The sequence below is a fragment of the Molothrus ater genome, chromosome 8 (genome assembly GCF_012460135.2).
Source record: "Molothrus ater isolate BHLD 08-10-18 breed brown headed cowbird chromosome 8, BPBGC_Mater_1.1, whole genome shotgun sequence".
NCBI lineage: Eukaryota > Metazoa > Chordata > Aves > Passeriformes > Icteridae > Molothrus > Molothrus ater.
In genome coordinates, this window is record NC_050485.2 from 11,592,139 (window position 1) to 11,609,611 (window position 17,473).

The 17,473-nt window shown below is 39.5% G+C and overlaps 1 protein-coding gene across 17 annotated transcripts in view; it reads right to left on the minus strand.

Annotated features, from left to right (window-relative positions):
• Nucleotides 1–17,129, minus strand: part of KCNMA1 (potassium calcium-activated channel subfamily M alpha 1) — a 414,751-nt gene extending 397,622 nt beyond the window's left edge. For 7 of the 17 annotated variants that reach the window (XM_036386077.2, XM_054515514.1, XM_036386091.2 and 4 more), the window contains exon 1: nucleotides 16,424–17,126. In XM_036386077.2, coding sequence (XP_036241970.1) covers nucleotides 16,424–16,732 — 309 coding nt within the window. In that variant the 5' untranslated portion in view covers nucleotides 16,733–17,126. Of the gene's footprint in view, nucleotides 1–16,423 lie in introns of all 17 variants that reach the window. The other 10 variants (XM_036386078.2, XM_036386073.2, XM_036386082.2 and 7 more) reach the window with 5 other exon arrangements.
• Between the last annotated feature and the right edge of the window lie 344 nt (nucleotides 17,130–17,473).

The window sequence follows — 17,473 nt, forward strand, 5'->3', positions numbered from 1 at the left end:
CCTAGCAGTAATAAATTATGCAGTTAAGAATTTCATACTGTTTTAAGAACCTCAGCTGACAGTGCCTTCAGTATGAACCGAGAGTTCTCAGAACATCATGGAACAAGTGCTTCAGTCCTGATCAGATAAAATTACTCAAGTACAACTTCAGATTTGATATGACTGAGAATACTTGCTGGATGCATTTAAAAAAAAAAGAATGTGAGAACCTTGTAAATCTACATAATGTTATTTCTTTTCTGGAATGAGAAAACACCTGTATTATACTCCTTTACTTCCAATTCCCAGGAAAGACCTGTAGCTGGTGAGCCCAATATCAAGAGCCTCCACAGGACTCCTCTAGCAAAACCTACACAGAGCTGAAGTTCCACTTGGGGGTTGTGGGGGAAGTTGTGGTAATATTGAGACTTAAAATAAGTCTGCATTATAATAAAACTTCATATCAAAGTGTCAAGAAGGTTCCCTACTGAGTAATAATTAAAGGAATAGAAAAAATAAGAAGCCCTACAATCCCTCAGACAAAGTAATATACAGGCTGCCAAGGAAGATGCACCCCAGACTAGATGGATATCCACAGCCACCATCCTCCAGTCCTGCAAGCATATCTCACTTTTTTCCATATGATTCATACATTACCTGGAATTTATCATTTATCCCCAGCGTCCATGCACCATTAGAACACCAGAGGGATCTGTACACAAACACTAAGTTGCACATCATAATAAATTACGGAAGAATGCACCAGCCCTGCATGACGTGTATTGTCCAAAATTACATAGAGACAATACAGTAAAAGTGTATTGTATTTATACAAAGTCGTGGAATAGCTGCTCTTTGCAGAAGGAACAGAGCACTGGGTGAAGAGAGGAAAAATTTGGGTAAACAAACTGATACTCAGCTGTACAAAAACAAGTATTTCAAGTCTATGATGATAAAAGTATTTAATTGTAGAATTACTCCTAGAAGCATTAACCACTAAGAAAAAATAAAACTGCTGTGAAGTCCTGAACAAGAGCAGTACAACAAAGCTTTTTATATGGTATCTCTTAATGCAATGTACCACAGTACTCTAATTTAGATTAAAAAAAAATTAAAAGAAATACTAAATTTGTGCTAAATAAAGTCTTTTGAATGGTTTTGGCTGTACAGTTGTATAAATGCCACACACAAAGACCCCAGTTATGAGAATGCTGGGATTTGTGGATTAATATCTAAAAAATTATTGAAAAATAAAAGCCACTCCAGGTACTCTACCAGTAGTTTTTAAGTAGCACTGCCTAAAGGAATTTGCTCAACCTTGATTTTTTTACTAGGAAAGTATAAAGTAGAAAACTTCTGGTTTAGACATTATCCCATCAGTGAGCTGTATTTTAAATACATATACCATGAAGGTTTACTACTGAAGTTCTGCAGTAAAAAAGCTACTTACAAACAGGTTAAAAGAGCTACATTATTACAGAACCCAGGTAATCAGAAAATCACCTGGATAAATGAAGCACTAGCTAGGGTGTGATTGCTCAGCAAGGCTGCACATTGGCAGCTCCAGCTGAAGCCACACTTCAGCCAGCTCACCACCCATAGAAGCCCAGGAGTTCAGAGCTCTGCTAAGCCACAGGTTATTTCTGCTACACTGATCAACCAGCTCCTACCTAGAGACCTCCTTCCTGGACTAAGCCTAATCCTGGTCTCATTCAGACTTAGCTGTGGAAGTACTCATTAGGCTTGTAAGGAGGACAGTACAGGAACAAAGTGAGATACCTAATCTTCTTGTGGAGAAAAAAAACCCGAGAGCACCATCTTCAATACCAGACTGCTAATTTATGTTGTGATTTCATGTTTTACAACTCAATTGGCCAACACTGTGGAGGCGCAGTAACATCGAACATCAGCCTGCTCTATTGCAAAAAACTATTTCAGACCTCTCTCTGCAAAGTAGAATAGTCTGAGATATCACCAATGTATTTCTCATGTAAACATACAGAACCTGTATCAAACCTTCTCTGCCTTCTGCTAATCAGTTTTGCCAAAATTTGGCCACTAACCAGGAACTATGAATTACAGTCAATATAGCGACAGGCCTCCAAATCATAATGGCTCACTCAGAGGAAAGAACAACATTGAAACAGGGAATTATAGTCTCTGTGTAATTTATGGCCATGTATACCCCAGTGTGTATTGAGAGGATAGATTTCAGATGAGATAAAAGAAAACAGCATTAAAATGCTAAGTCCAAAACCCCTGCACTGAAGAGTTAAGGGAACTCCACAACACAACAGGCACACTGATAAAAAAACCCAGCGTAGCAATGGCCTAGAAAGGCATGAATGCACCAGGCACTTAAAAAAAATTACATAATATTCAACGTTTTCTTTTCACTGTCTTCTTACAGACCAGTTGTGATCTGTATTGCTCTCAGCTTGCCACTTCTTTCTTTCATTCCAATGCTCAAAAGCTGTGCTAAATTTCCCAAGGGCTCATCACTCAGTGAGCAAGCCTGTTCCAATGTGCTAGTGTGTCTGCTGAAATAGCTACTTCCACAAATAAACCACACAAAATTCCTAACAAATCTGCAGTTACAGAAGAAAACAGAAGAATTATTAAAACCAATGAAACATATTAAATAGCTGACCACAGTTTCTACAGTCATTTAGCAGCTACATCACTTGTCATGCAATCAACTGATTTAGGGGGTTTGCAGAATTTATATACTTCTACAAATGAGAAATATATGTAATCTCCTATTCTTGCATGCTTTCCACAATATATTCCAGAGATTAAACATTGTAAAAAGAGTTAAACTTTGGTGTAATTTTTCATAACAGATTTGGCCATATTTTATATATATATATATATATATATAAAAATGTATACTTGACATGAATATTTATATAGCCACACTCTAGAAATGGAAACATTCAGATACTACAGCTCAGCAGAGAGTAGAACTGATGTACACAGAATTTTAAGATCAACAAATTAACTTCTAATATGGAAACAACTCCTGAAAACTATAAACACTTGTCAAAATAAGATTCCTGACAAAGCAGCATGAATCAAGCTGTTAACTGCCTTTGGTTTTGACATTACAAGATGAAATAAAATATAAGACTAAAAGCTAAAATACTTCTTACCTGACCAAAAAAAAAAAATTGCTCCTGCATCATCCTTCTCCTTCCCCTAGCTATTGAAACTGTATTAGTGTTTTGAAAGTACTCCAATTTAGGGGAAAGTATATTTTCCTGAAAATTATTTATCAGAAATGGAATTAAATTCTCTCTGCTACAAAAAGACAACCAACATTTATGTTAATCTTACAAACCACCTAAAATCTTCCACTTCAGAGATGCAAATTCAACTGAGACCAACAAGAATTTTCCTTCCAACCTGCATGTGACGTGTTCTCACAGAGGCTGTTGGGATTTTTAAACTACAAAAAAAAAGGTGAAACTTAAGCAGCATGAAATAAAAGAACAGAGGATGCTAAAAAAAATTATAGACAAGGATGGAATTTGACTTAAAGGTACATAATGAGATGGATTTTTTTTTTAAGCTGGATAAAGATCTAGCTGCTAAGCTCCTAAGTTCCCAAAAAGCTCTATGGCCTACTTTCTCCACTTGTTTCAAAGTCACGCCAAAAGGGCCAGGCACCTGCCCCGGTGAACAGATTTCCCCAGAGACTGCACATCAGCAGCCTTCTCTCAGACACTCACCCCACAGCACAGGCAATGGCACAGAAATCATGTCAAAGTGGTGCCATAATAAAATGGGAACGTGTGCTGAGGAGCCCTGCCAAACCAAAACCCGGAGCCGCGAGCAGACACCCTCCTCCGTTAATCTCCTCACTGCCATTTCTTCTCTAATCTAATTCACTTCTTCCCAGCATTTGTACTGTTTACCTTTTCATGCCTCCCAAAACAGGTAATACAATTCAATTTTTACAGTCATTTTTACATTCCTATTCCCAGTGATGCAATCACTACCTTGAAAATATTGCTGAGAATTTAAATGAGGTAATTTTGGCAACAAAAAGGCTGCATAGAGATTTTGTATTCTTCTTATACAAATTTGGGGGCAAAGCTGAGTTGGCACCATACCTTCCATGATTTTTGTTTTGTCTAACAGCTTTCTAAATTTAAAAGATAAATGATTTTTCCGAAACTGACTTCATTTAATTTTTGTTTCAAACGCTGTCAACCCACTTCTTTTCAAACAAACCCATAAAGGGAATGGTGTGTTTCTCACATGTTGGATTAAATACATTTGCCATTTATTAATAATGAAAAAAGTTATTTTTTAGCAATGGAACAGAAAAAAGCATTTCAAACTACCCCCTTAACCCTCTGATTTAAAAACAAGATTAAACAAAAAGTAAAAAGCCTAACACCAAGATCAGCCTTCTGATAGCAATATATCCCAAAGAACCTGACATGTTATATAATGCACTATATGTTTTCTTTGGCTCAGATTCTTTCACCTGTTCTCCCCTGGCATTGCTAGCACTACCAGATGGATCCATTTTAGATTTAATTAATTTACCCTGTCTCCTAGGATTTCCAAGAAGTAAAGCACGGACAAGAACCCTGGTCCTTTCCTTTCTTGGATACAGAAAAAGAATCTAGACAGAGATTTTCCTTTTAAGAACAGAATACAACATCCACAAATAAATATCTCAGGAGAACACGTGCTCAAAGAAGCTAAAAATAGTAAAACCAACAAGCATATGTTTAACTGGGAACCTTCCTAGAGCCTAAAAGTAACATTATTCTTTAAATCCAACGTGGATATGGGAACTCTAAGACTGTGTTTGATTTTTTCTTAATGGCAATGAAGCAGGCATATTCCAAGAGTCTGCATATAAAGTGAATACCATGCACTGCTTGTTGAACTAGACAGAATCCCTCCTTCTTGTCACCAGCCTTCATTCCCTCCACCACATTATTTTTCTCTCCTTAAAAATTCCTCAATATACTACAGGTAAAATTTCATCCCACCCAAATTAAAGCTTTTTTTAAAATTCCTTCTATTCTCTGCTCATGTAAAAAATAAATCTACACAAGAACTTGGATCAGCAGGGCAACTTATAACTACCTGTAGGTCTTCAAAATAGTAACTGCCCTAAAGGACTCATAAACTACATTCCCTTCATAAATTTAACAAAAGGGGTGAATGGATAATTATATCATCTGCTTATCTTAATCACTAGGTTGCTTTACATGGGCTGGGACAAATCAGTTCTTTGACAGTCCTCCTCTCCTGGCTTTCTCCTTATTATCTGCTTTTACAGCATGAGATGCATGGGGCAGAGCATTGCCCCTTGGCCAAAGCTGGTAAGAGGATGTGGCACAACTAAGCCTGCAAAACCAGCTGGCCTCAGCATACTACAACAGAAAAATAGTTCAGATCTTCTAAATTGCTAAGACAAATTTTGAAGGCACAATGCTCCTTATACAGGGTGGAATGTTTCACAATCGTATCCTGGAAGTCTAAGAATGAATTTTCCCACTTGCATAAAATGCTACAAAAAACTTAAGCTTTTTAGCCCTCTAAATAGAACTTAAATGATACAGAAGCATTGACACATAGCACAGGAATTAGTTTTACTTAAAATGTATCAATACAAAACACAAACCAACTTGCATCACTTGTAAGAGATGCCAATTCTCCAAAGTCTGTCTCTGTAGCAGATGTATTGCATCTCTGATATTAAAGCATGTGCACAGCTTTAGCTCCAAATGTCACATAAACTAAACAAGAATCTTAGGTTTTCACCTTCAGAAGTCCAGTGAGATGCTAACTCGACTACATAATCTAATCAAATGCCTGAAGCCAGAGGACAAACAAAAACCACCTAAAATTAAATTCTGCAGACTATAATGATTATTTTAAAAAATCTTCTATAAATGTAGCATTTGCTACAAGATCCACATTGAATTAAACTTTTTTTTAAATTTAAAATAATTGATTTGTAAGGGTAGGGCTTGTTTAAAAGAAAGAATGAGTCACAGATGTTCTGAGTTGGGAGGGACCCACAGGGATCATTGAGTCCAACTATCAGTGAATGGCCCACAGAGGGATTGAACCCACAGCCTTGGTGCTAACGCTGTACTCTGACCAACCCAGCCAATCTCAGTGGCTTTCATCACCTAATTCTTCAACCTGATGGTCTCAGTAATTAGTAGCAAGCAGCCCAATTAACCCAAATAAACTGACAATGTAAAACCAGGCATTCAGGATCCACCATCAATATAATTAAAGGGGTGAAGAACCTATAAATGCACTTCAGCATTTATACCCACAAGACTAATTCAACCCAGCTGCAGGGACTTCAGGCCCATGAACAGGAGGAGCAGATCAGGTGTGCTGATGGAGCTCATCTTCCTACACAGTCTCACCTGAAGGGAATTCACCCAACCATGCCGGGAAGCTGGAGCTTACTTTCAAAAGTTATCTAGCTACATGCTAGAGTTAACAAAACCCTATCCTGCAGAGGACACCATGAAATCAATATTTAGCACGGCAATAATGGAACAACCTCTCTCTTTAAACCTTTCAGCATTCAGTTTTTACCCATTAAAGCATTTCTACTCAGTGAAAAGGCCTTAAAACACATAGAAAGGTTTAGGATGTGGAGCTACCACTACTTACTAGTCAACACTGCTGAGGTACCTTGCAACAAGTCTCACAGTATTAAAGTCTGGATTTATTAGCACTGTCAAACCAGCACCTCAGGACAGTAAGTCCAGTATTGGAAGACTAAATAAATAAAAAAAAATTCTGCTGTGACAAAACACCTCACTTGCTCTGATGGATTAAAATTGTGTTTAAAAAAAGTTGTAAGTGATGTAACTTAACTTCAAGAGTCATTAGATCAAATGAGGTATGGTTTACATTACCTTCATACCAAATCATAATAGAGATGCAAACACCACAAAACGCAGCTTAGGCACCTTCACAGAAATAATCATGCAATCAGCCATACTCTAAACCAAGCTGCTGTGCCCCTACATCTCAGAGCACTCAGGAGCAGCACAGCTAAATGCTGGATGACAGTCTGGAGCTCTGTCAATCACCCAGTCACCTCCAACACACCCACCCACGCTCCTTAAATCAACTCACTTTGCAATGTGACCCTCCTCTCAACAAGACTCAGCAACACCCTGGATGATCATTAATGAAGGATTTTAACAATTAGTAACTCAGGAGGTTTGCTTTCTTGCTGCACCTGATGCAAGTGAGGAGTCCCTTCTGCAGTACCCTTCAGCTGCTGCAAGCAGAAATCTTCAAAACTGATTATTCTATAAAAAGTATACAGAAAAGCCTATGACATTCTGTGTCTGCCTTTTTGTTTAAAAAAGTAAAAAGAAAACTTTAAAGAACACAAAACCCAAAGACAAAGAATCACGTGGACAGTCAATAAAGACAAAAGTTTGTATAGTTTTATTAAAGCAACTATGGCCACAGAAATTATAACATTTTTAAATAAGAGCATGAAAAGTTATTTTTAACCTGATTTTTATTATAGTTATTTCCAAGAGAAATCAGCTTATAATATCTATTTTTTTTATTACTAGGTATGTATCAACCTCTTAGCTAAAAGAAAATTAAAATTAAGACTATTAGATGTTAATGCAAGAGACAGTATTGCTTTATGGAGCTTTAAAACAGTGCATAACTTTACAAACACTTGACTACCTTCCCCTATATATATACAGAGAAGCCAGGGGATTAAGTAAACCCAACTCAAGTCCAGAATATGATGTGCAAAGTCAACATTAAATTAAAAAAAAATGTTAATGAACAAACATCTATATAGAGAAAAAAGTTTTCAAGAACAATACCTTTTTCTGAAATGAACTGAAACTGACTGAAATCAATTCAGATTAAGATCTTATTAAGATCTTAAATAGAAATTTTGATGTCCAAACAGCTGTTTTGTGCAAGTGATGCGAGTTCCATATATTAACCTAAATAACTGCTGTGTAAGTTTTCTTTAAAAATTATGCATAACTTAATAACAAACATAATACCACAAATTGGAAATAAGAAGAAGCAGACACTTTTTTCTGTCATTCCCAGAATCATTCAGTTGTCTACACAGAGATACCACAGTTTTCCTATTGTACATATCATCCAGGTTAACATTAGAACTTGATCACTTACATCATACAGCCAGAGCTAAAGCTCCACACGTTGGACAGCATTTTCCACTTTTGTAAATTAAAATTTTATTATATCCTAGGGACACATTCCAGCAAAGCAACCAAACTTATTTTTGCAAATATCAAAACCATGACTTTTTTTGTATTGTTTCCTTTCAAGAACAAGAGATCTGTAATACAAATTCAGCTCTTCTAACAAAAAGACACCAGAAGTTACACATTTAAGGCAGTGTCAAAGGAGGAAAACCAGCATTTAGTCAGGTAAAAGTTTGTATGGCTTTAAACCAGAAGCCAGACCCACAAAGGGTGAAAGAAAAGAAGGAGACTTATAGCTGAGAGTCTTAAATAATATGAAAATAATACAAACATAAAGCTAGTAGTCCCCTGTTTCTGATCCTGAAGGAATCAGAAGCCTTTAGGTGTATTGTATATATATATATATATATATATATATATATATATATATATATATATATGTATAGTACAAGAAAACTAACACCAAATGCTGGAAAAACTTCCCATATAACAAAACCAATCTATCAAAAGTGCATAATCAAAGCATTAAAAAGATCCCTCATGGGGAAAAAGATTTGCACTGCATACAGACAGACTTTGCAGTATTTTCTCCTACCTAAGCTGTTCCTGTGACTAAAAAGAATAGGAGATTTTTGTTCTTCAGTCTTCAAAACCCAAGTGGAGTCTGTCAGCTTCTTTATGAAAGAATACTTTTAGTATGATAACCTAGAAAATGTAAGAACATCACAAACCTTCTGCCTGTTGATCTGCAAACTCACTTTCAAAAAAAGTGATGTCAAATCACTTCTAGCAAAAGGATTCACCTTATTTGAAGCACCTAAAGTGCTCTGCACCTACTAGGACCACCATAGGTCACAGAGTGCCCCAGTAACCCATTCCAATTTCTGTCCTACAGAATATCTGTGCTTAATCCCACCTAAAATAAACTGAACAGCGTTTATACTAGAAAACTTACAAGATGCTTAAATAAAGAATCGTTCTAATACATTTCTCTTTATTTTTGCAATATTAACATCACCATTTTCAAACAGGTTTTTTTTTTGACATATCTGTATCAATGTTTTCCCTATACTTAAAATAGAAAATTAATCCAACACCAGTAATGCTAATCTCCCTACTACTAATAATAATAGTAATAGCATATTAAAAGTGAGTCACCTTTTTAGTTGAAAAAAAGAAGAGCTAAGCATTAGATAAAAATGTAAAAGATACCATGAAAAATGAATGAAATATACCCAAGTATGCCAATATTTAGTCATGATTTTCTTGGACAAAGGGGAAGCAAAACTGTAGTATAAATTTATTCTATAAAGAGCAATACAAAAACAACATGGTAGACCTGTATTTAACAGTTACAGTGATAAGCTGTTCAGTTGTCTGTGTGATGCTGCAGTTGTTGATGAGGTTACAGTACTCCTCCCCATTTCTGTGTCCTAGTTTAGGGTATTTTCTCCACTCTATGTTACCAGTTCTGATACTTAAGTTAGGTAGTGAAGCTCAAGACATGCAGAAAGGTTTCCAGGACTCAGGGCTGCAGCTGCACATGTGTCTGTTCTGCAGGTGATCCATGGGGCAAGGGACCTCTGCCAGTTCCACTAAATGTGCCCTTACTGCAGTTCTAAAAAAAGAGCCAATATTTACCATTGCAAACATCAGCTTGCAGGAGAGACGCCCTTATTATCAGCCATTCAAGCACTCAACTTTTGATTCCCCAGGGGACCCTGGCAGAAGGTATAATTCTTGACTGGAATAGAAACATACCATGTGTGACTTTTAAATATTATGTTTCTAATGTTGAAATCTCAGACATGATGACCATAAACCAAGTAAATACAACTTGCTATGATAAAAGAAAAAAGCTTTTAAAAGCTTAAAATGTTAATATTAGAATATTATTTTTTTTGAAAATCTGATTCATCTAGGACACTGTGAACATCTAGGCCTGAGTCCAAAGCCATTGAAGTTATTAGGACTGCTTCCCTCTATTTCAACAGACCCTGGATAACTCACTCATTTCTGTACCTCTCAAACAGACAAATACAGGCAATATATCATCTCAAAGCAAGGAACTTAACACATTTCAGTGGCAGCACATTCATTTAAACAGAACCATGGATACTATATATGGAAATGAAGTGTTCCTCTCAAAGATGCAAACCCGATGTATTCTCAGGCTATGAATACCATCAGGATTCAAAATGGGCCCTTCCTGACCAGTATGCCTCTGACAGGCGTGGAAGATAGGTATCATTCCTTCTCATTTACTCAGACCCTGCTGCTTTTCCACCCTCCACTCTCACCCAGGGTGACCTGTGTGTCCTGGACAAAGTGCCCACACTGACAAACCAGGAGGTCTAATTTGGAACTGGTGTATTTAGCCCTGTGTAATTTTGCATAAATGCCAGTGTAGTCTTGTGATCTAACAGAGTTTTGCACTCACTTCCCAGTCAGGCATTGTATTCCTGCAAGGAGCAGGGAGCTGGACTCAGTGATCTTTATGGCTCCCTCCCATCTCAAGCTATTCTGAGATTCTAAACCTTCAGCCATATATTAGCATATAAACCCATTACAGAAACACAGCTTTTTAAAGTGTAGCTCCTTTCCCTCTGCCACTAAAATCATATGTGCAGGAGAAAAATATTTTTTAACCATTAACACCCACACAAAATGTTTCAGCTATCTTTCCCTTAGAAAACCTCCACAAGCTGCATTCACTGTGCCCTCCTCAGACTTCTGATAATTCCTAATTTTCATACATGTAAAATATACACAGTTTTATGCAACGTGACAAGGTATGTTTAGTAGAACCAAAGGGTACCCTGTCCCCCAATTTCATCTAGTGTTATTTTCACGTTTATACCTCCACAGCGACTGCTGCCCTACCAACTTCACACTACAAGATGCCTTGCTGCTGCTGAACTACACCCTGATCCTGCTGAGGAATTATCACCAGCCAGCCCTGAAATTCATATAAACTTTTGTCACTCCGGGTTGGATTCCACAGGAGAGCCAATCTCAGAAGGAATGCTTGACTGCTGCTCTGTGCTGCACCTGACTAGAGATTACAGCTTCTTTGTAGGATTTGTCCCAGGAAGGACACTCAATGACTAAGATTCACAATCCACTTTCTTTCACTAATACAGGACATACAAGTACCATCATTGCTGGTTTTAATTATAATCATTAGATCCCGTCCCTGCAGAGATTATACTTAGGGCTAGTGCTCTCTAAATGTTCAGTGATTCTGTCTCTGGGGCTGGAAACTGCCCTCATTCTGCAATCAGAAGTCCCAATGCATCAAAACTGAGTACATGGATCAGTGTTACTTAAAAGCTTTTTGTTTGCTATTACAAGCATTTCTTCTATGGAGCTAAACTGGGGGGAAAAAAAGTGAAATCTAATGGTTTTCAACCAGCACTTACGGATTTGCAAACGTGAGACTTTCAAGTTCTTTTTGCATGCAGATGTTCCCCTTAAAGGTATGTGCTGCAGAGCCTTGAAAATAAGTATGATGATTTTGGTTGAGAATGTTTGGTTACGGGTTAAATCCTTGTCCACACATTCTCTTTTCTGCATGCAGAAACCTATTTTAGCATGTGTTTATAAAATGAGAAATCCTTCCTAAGCTCCAGAGAGCCAGAAGTACCTTCCCTTTTCAGAGCATGAAAGCAGCAGCATGCACCCCTCCACAGCAGCGCCCATCCCTGCGTGTAGAAACGCCACCTGCAAAGGGCTGCGAGCACCTTCTGTCTCAGACCTTGGCCTCTCCACCACGGCCACCTCTCAACTGGCAACCTGTCTGGGGAGGCTCTCAGGGGGGGATTGGGTGCAGACCACCTGACAGCCATGGGACAGGAAGGCCTGAGCCAGGCCGTGCATGTGACCGAGCACAAAATGCGTTACAGCTCCCGCTAATCCCCTGAGCCTCCCAGTTGTTCACCACACGCTGCTGCCCAGCTCATCCTCGCCAGAGTCAAGGTGAGGATTCCACGCACAGATTGAAATGAAGGGCTCTCCTGCATTGTGTGTCCACATGTGTCCTCCAGTGGACACTCCAACCTTCCTCAACAGAGCGTGCCTCAAATCCTTTTCTTCATTTGAGAGGACGTTTATGCAGGTATTGCTCAGAAACCAACAAGCCTCGCCCACGCTAGAGCCAGCTTGGAATGAATGCTGCTTGTTTTATGGACAACTTAAATTTTTCCACTTACAAGTTTTCTCAGGCTCTAGAATTCTGGGTTGAAATTCTTAACTTTTCAAAGATGACTTCTGCAAATATTGTATTTCCAGCAAAACCACGTTTTTTTCTGTTCAAAACAAATGTGAACCTTGCTTGGTTTCTACTGAGTAAAAAGCACTGCGTAACTTACTATATTTCAAAAATTTGTAGACCAAGGTCAAAGAAGGGCTTTTAAGTTGAGGCTAACAACTGCTACCTATAATCATAATTTCATTTGATATGTGTACAAGTCCTGGGTTGTGGGGAGGAAAAGCTCTTCCAAAACACTGAAAGCATCACAATAAGGATTCTACCTGCCAGAGCCCGATGACATAAGGTCTGTAAGAGGCACCCTTGACTGGGGACCCAAGGAGCAGCAATAAAGGGTCTGGTATCATATTCTTCAAAAGGAAACAAATTCCATTTGATTCTGCACTGACCAGCTCCAGGAGCTGACTGTGCCCCAAACCTGTACTCTCTCATTCCGCTGCTCCTTCTTCATGGTTTTAGAGTTTGTCCAAAGCCATAACAGAATGTCAGCAGAAAATGCCCTCCAGGAGCATAGAAAATGTAGAGGCAAATCCATATAATCAAAAGACCTATAGATTGTACAATATGCATTTAGCCCCTCTGTGTACATTACCATGCATATTCATTTTATTTTTCTGCTGTTACCACAAAGAAGAACAACTAATGTCAGTGTCCAACCCAGTGAAGTTTAATCTCACATTCTACTTTTCATACACAAACAGAAATTAGTTGGTCAAGGGAGAAAAAACAAACAATGACCAGACAAGTTCTTTAGCAGTATCTAAGCACTACTAAAAATGTAGATGTAAACACTGAGAAGAAAAACAGCATTTTTCAAGGCTGGTTGCAAATAGACTGTAGCTAATTTTGAAAAATCGCATCTAAAATTATATACCATATTAAATAAAGAAATACAAGGGCTCTGATAGTAATGACTGTCACACGACATGAAACTGACAACAAAGGTAAAGATTTACATTTTCTGGACAGTTTTTTTTTAAATGCCAATTCACAAAGCAAGCATGGAGCATGAAAATCCTAAACCTTCAACAATCATTTTTAGTACACGATTAAGAGTCATGTTCTATTCATATACAATTACATAAATTAGACACGGAATTTTAAGGGACAATGTTGATGATTCTGTTAGCTGTTTTCATATTCTTGACTTACAGTATCTTGACTTTCTTATCTCCAAGGGGAAAAAAATTAATGAAATTTCATACCACAAAGTAATAAACTGTTTATATCATGGTTTTAAATTCCAGCTTTAAATTAAATGAGTTGAAGAGCAGGATACTCCAAACAAATCACACTCTAAATCCTTCTACATAGTCATAAAAAGTTTTACATCCCAAACAATCATCAACAAATTCATGGAATACAATGTCATGCTTAGAATATAGCAGGGAGAAGAAAAACGAAACTTTTTTGCAGTTCTTTGCAATAACAGATACAGACATGAGTGTCAGCAGAGTAACTCTGAATTATTCACATATATATGTGAATTATTCAATAAGAGGCCACAGAAAGTAGACATGAGGAAGATTTCTTTTAGCTCTCTCACTGGGACTGCTCTTTATGTAGATAGGGAGATGATGCTGGACAGCCCAACTCCCCTGCAACCTGTGGAGCAGCAGAAGAGGCAGCAGAGGAAAGGAAAGCTCCTAACATGCAGAAAACTTCTTCAATCCTGCAGTAGGAGGAGCTACTTCTTCCAAAACTGCTTTTATATCAGGCCAAATAGAGTCAACACAGCATATATACGCATTCACAGCTCTCTCCAGCAGCCTCGGCAGCTTTTCCCAACTCACCAAGCAACAAAGTATGAGCTTGATAACAGCAAAGTTTCAGATAATTCCAGTTCCTTCAGTTAGCCTTTATACCCTGAATACTAGAAAAGTGTTTTGCAATAACTAGTTATAACTAACGTCCTTGCATACACAGAAATCCCTCCAATTCCCCATTTTATCGTATAAGGAATGCAGGATCAGCCCTTGAAATTCTTCTTTGCCAGAGTCTTGAAAATCCTTGTAAGTGGAACAAATAGGATCTAAAAGGAGACATATATCTCCCCCTACCTGCAGAGCCCTTTATCCTCCTGCCCCAGGGAGTGACATTCATGGAACTACTTCAGTCTCAAAGATGAAATAAACTGAAATCTTACAACCTGCCATAGCCATAGTACATCAAACTGTTGGGACTGGAAGTGTTTGAACCCCTCAACAAAGCCTATTACTAAACTGCCACATTTAGCCCAAGAGGTTTTAAAAACAATTTGCACATATCTTTCTATACTGGTTAAGAAATGACTGATCTGCTTTAACTGACTGTGTCCCAGTGGTGGGACTATCTGATCAACAGCACCCATCAAGGAACCATGCATAGAAGTCTGCGTACAAGCCTCTAACTTTTTACTCTCTCAAGGGAAGAAGCATGAGGTAATAACAAGGTAATAACACGCAGATTTTTCTTTTTCGTCAAGATCCCTCAGAGCCTTTGTACATTTGTCTCATTCCGTGGAGGCAGAAATGCTAAATACACAACAAAACCAAAGCTTAAGTCTTCACTACTCACCCTTCCTTGAAAATTGACTTTTACTGCTGTAGGAAACAGTATCTTATTATCACAAATTCATTAGAGCTGTGTCATCATATCTGGCTAGCACCTCTCTAAGAAAGTTCAGGTTTGGTTTTGAATGAAAAAAAAAAAAGCCTATAGAAAAGTAGTGCTGCCTGATAGAATTCCTGACACTTAAGGCTGACTTAAAAGCTTTTATTCCTTAACTTTAGCAATCACTCCTTCCATAGACAGGCCAAGCCCACTGTAAGAGTTTAACTTCCAACTGGAATGTGGAGGTTCATTTAGGCAACCCAAACTACACAACAAACATCAACTTCTCATGCTCTAACTTTGTTCCTGGTTTCCCCTAAAGGCTGGGCCCTCCACAGAGCTGGTGAATGTGCTGTGTGTTTAGGGGGGAGGGGACAGGAGAAAGGGGAAGACAGCTCACTGTACGTCAAAGCAAACCAGCAACCTAGCAACCATATATTAAAAGGTGTGTGTGTTTTTGTGGGTGTCTGTGTGCCAGGAATAACTGAAGCAGATATTATTCCATTTGTAATTCAAAAAATGTGAAAAGGGAAGGGGAGAAACTCCAGTTGCTGGTCTATTTTGGGGTCTGTCAAAATCCACTTTCACAATACAGAGTGGTAACACTTTGGATCTCATTTTTCGTAATCAAAAACGAAAGTCTGGACTTGAGCAAGTTCTTAGCTTTGGTTTGAAAATAGACCCTTCAAAGCAGAAACTGAACTTATTTCACATACTATGCTTTCTTCCAGCTGGAAATAAGCAAAAACCAAAGGGGCAGAAAGGCTGCCTCAAAGACTTCACACTTAGGTTAAGAGAATACTTACAAATGTACAGAATACTTCCAGATAGATACACTTAATTTAACAAACAGAAATGTCAAAGATTCCCAGGGAATGGAACTAGCTTTATAAAGATTCACTTGAGTGAGAAATTGACCCTTTCAATTCTACCGAAGTTTCTCATTCCACATGGCAACTGAGAGTTTAGATCAGGATATGCAAGCTCCCACCCCATCGCATGCGGCCCCAAGGGTGCACATAAACTTCTGATCTGCCCCGTCCCACTTCACAGCATGTGCCTCTCGGGCAGGGTGAGTGTCGCACAGCAGGTGTAACTTTCGTGCCACCAGAGGAAAACGAGAAGGGGGAGCGGGGAGGCGCCTCGGGACTGCACCCACCACCTCACCCTCCAGCTACACTGCCCACGTTGCAGCTCCCAGCAGCCCTAAGCCAAGAGCAGCCAGCACAGTGCCATCAGCAGCCCTAAGCCACCTCGCCCAGGTGTCCTGCTCTACGAGGCTGGGCTCCTGCTCCTCCTCAGCACCACCACCGCACCAAACCACCACCGACAGAAAGAGGGGAAGGGAAGGGAAAGGGGGAGTTACCTTGTTTTTGACCCCGCAGTGGCAGCAGACAGTCCACAGGTACTTGAGGGTCCTCCACAGCAGGATGATAAACAGTCCCCCAAAGAAAGTAACCATGGATGAGGCGAGGAAAGCCCACCACATGCGCTGTCCGCGGCTATCGCAGGGCACCTCCATGGTCACCGGGATGATGAGCGCATCCATCTTGGGCACATTGACGGGGGAGGAGGACGAGTCTGTGTTGAGATTGTTGGCGTTGATATTGTTACTCATTCTAATGCCGCTGCCGCTGCCGCCCGGGTAGGAGCCGCCGCCGCTGCCATTTGCCATAGCTAACAGCGAGCCGGGCGCGCAGGGGCTTCCGAGAGCTCCTCCCGCCGCCAGCGCCCCCCAAAAAGCCCATCACCAGCCATATTGCTGCTGCTGCCGCCGCTGCTCAGCGGGGAACCATAAGGAGAGTAATAAAAATTAAAAAAGCCCCCAGTCAAAACAAACAAACAACCAAACCAACCAACGAAACAAAAAAAAAACAAAAAAAAAAAACAAAAAACAAAAAAAACCAACCAAACAAAAAAAAAAAGCAGGTGAAGAAAAGCGACCGCACAATTCCCGGATCCCTCTCGGGAGCCGACAGGCCGGTGAATTCCGAGCGTCCTCTTTGTACGGCGAAAATAATATTAAAAAAAATTTAAAATAATAATAAAAATATAGTCTCCTCCTCAGATTCCCACCCCTTCCTTCTCCCGCATACACAGCCCCTACCCCGCCCACCCCCAAAAAAAATCATCCACCACCACCACAAACTGATGCCTCTGAGCGTCTCTCCGAGATACCCAGCGCTGCGACCCCGCTGGCCTCAGCGGGGATCCCTCACTCAGCCTCCGCCGCGGATCCTCCCAGAGGTGGTCTCTTATTATTGTTATTAGTCTTTAACTTGTTATCAGCGATACTCAGTCACCCCCTCCCCGCGCACCCTCCTCCTCCTCCTCCTCTTTCAAGTCCAGCCCCTTCCTCTCTTCTTCCCCCCTCGGTGCCAGCAGCAGCCTCCTGTGGCTCCTAATTCATCCTCCG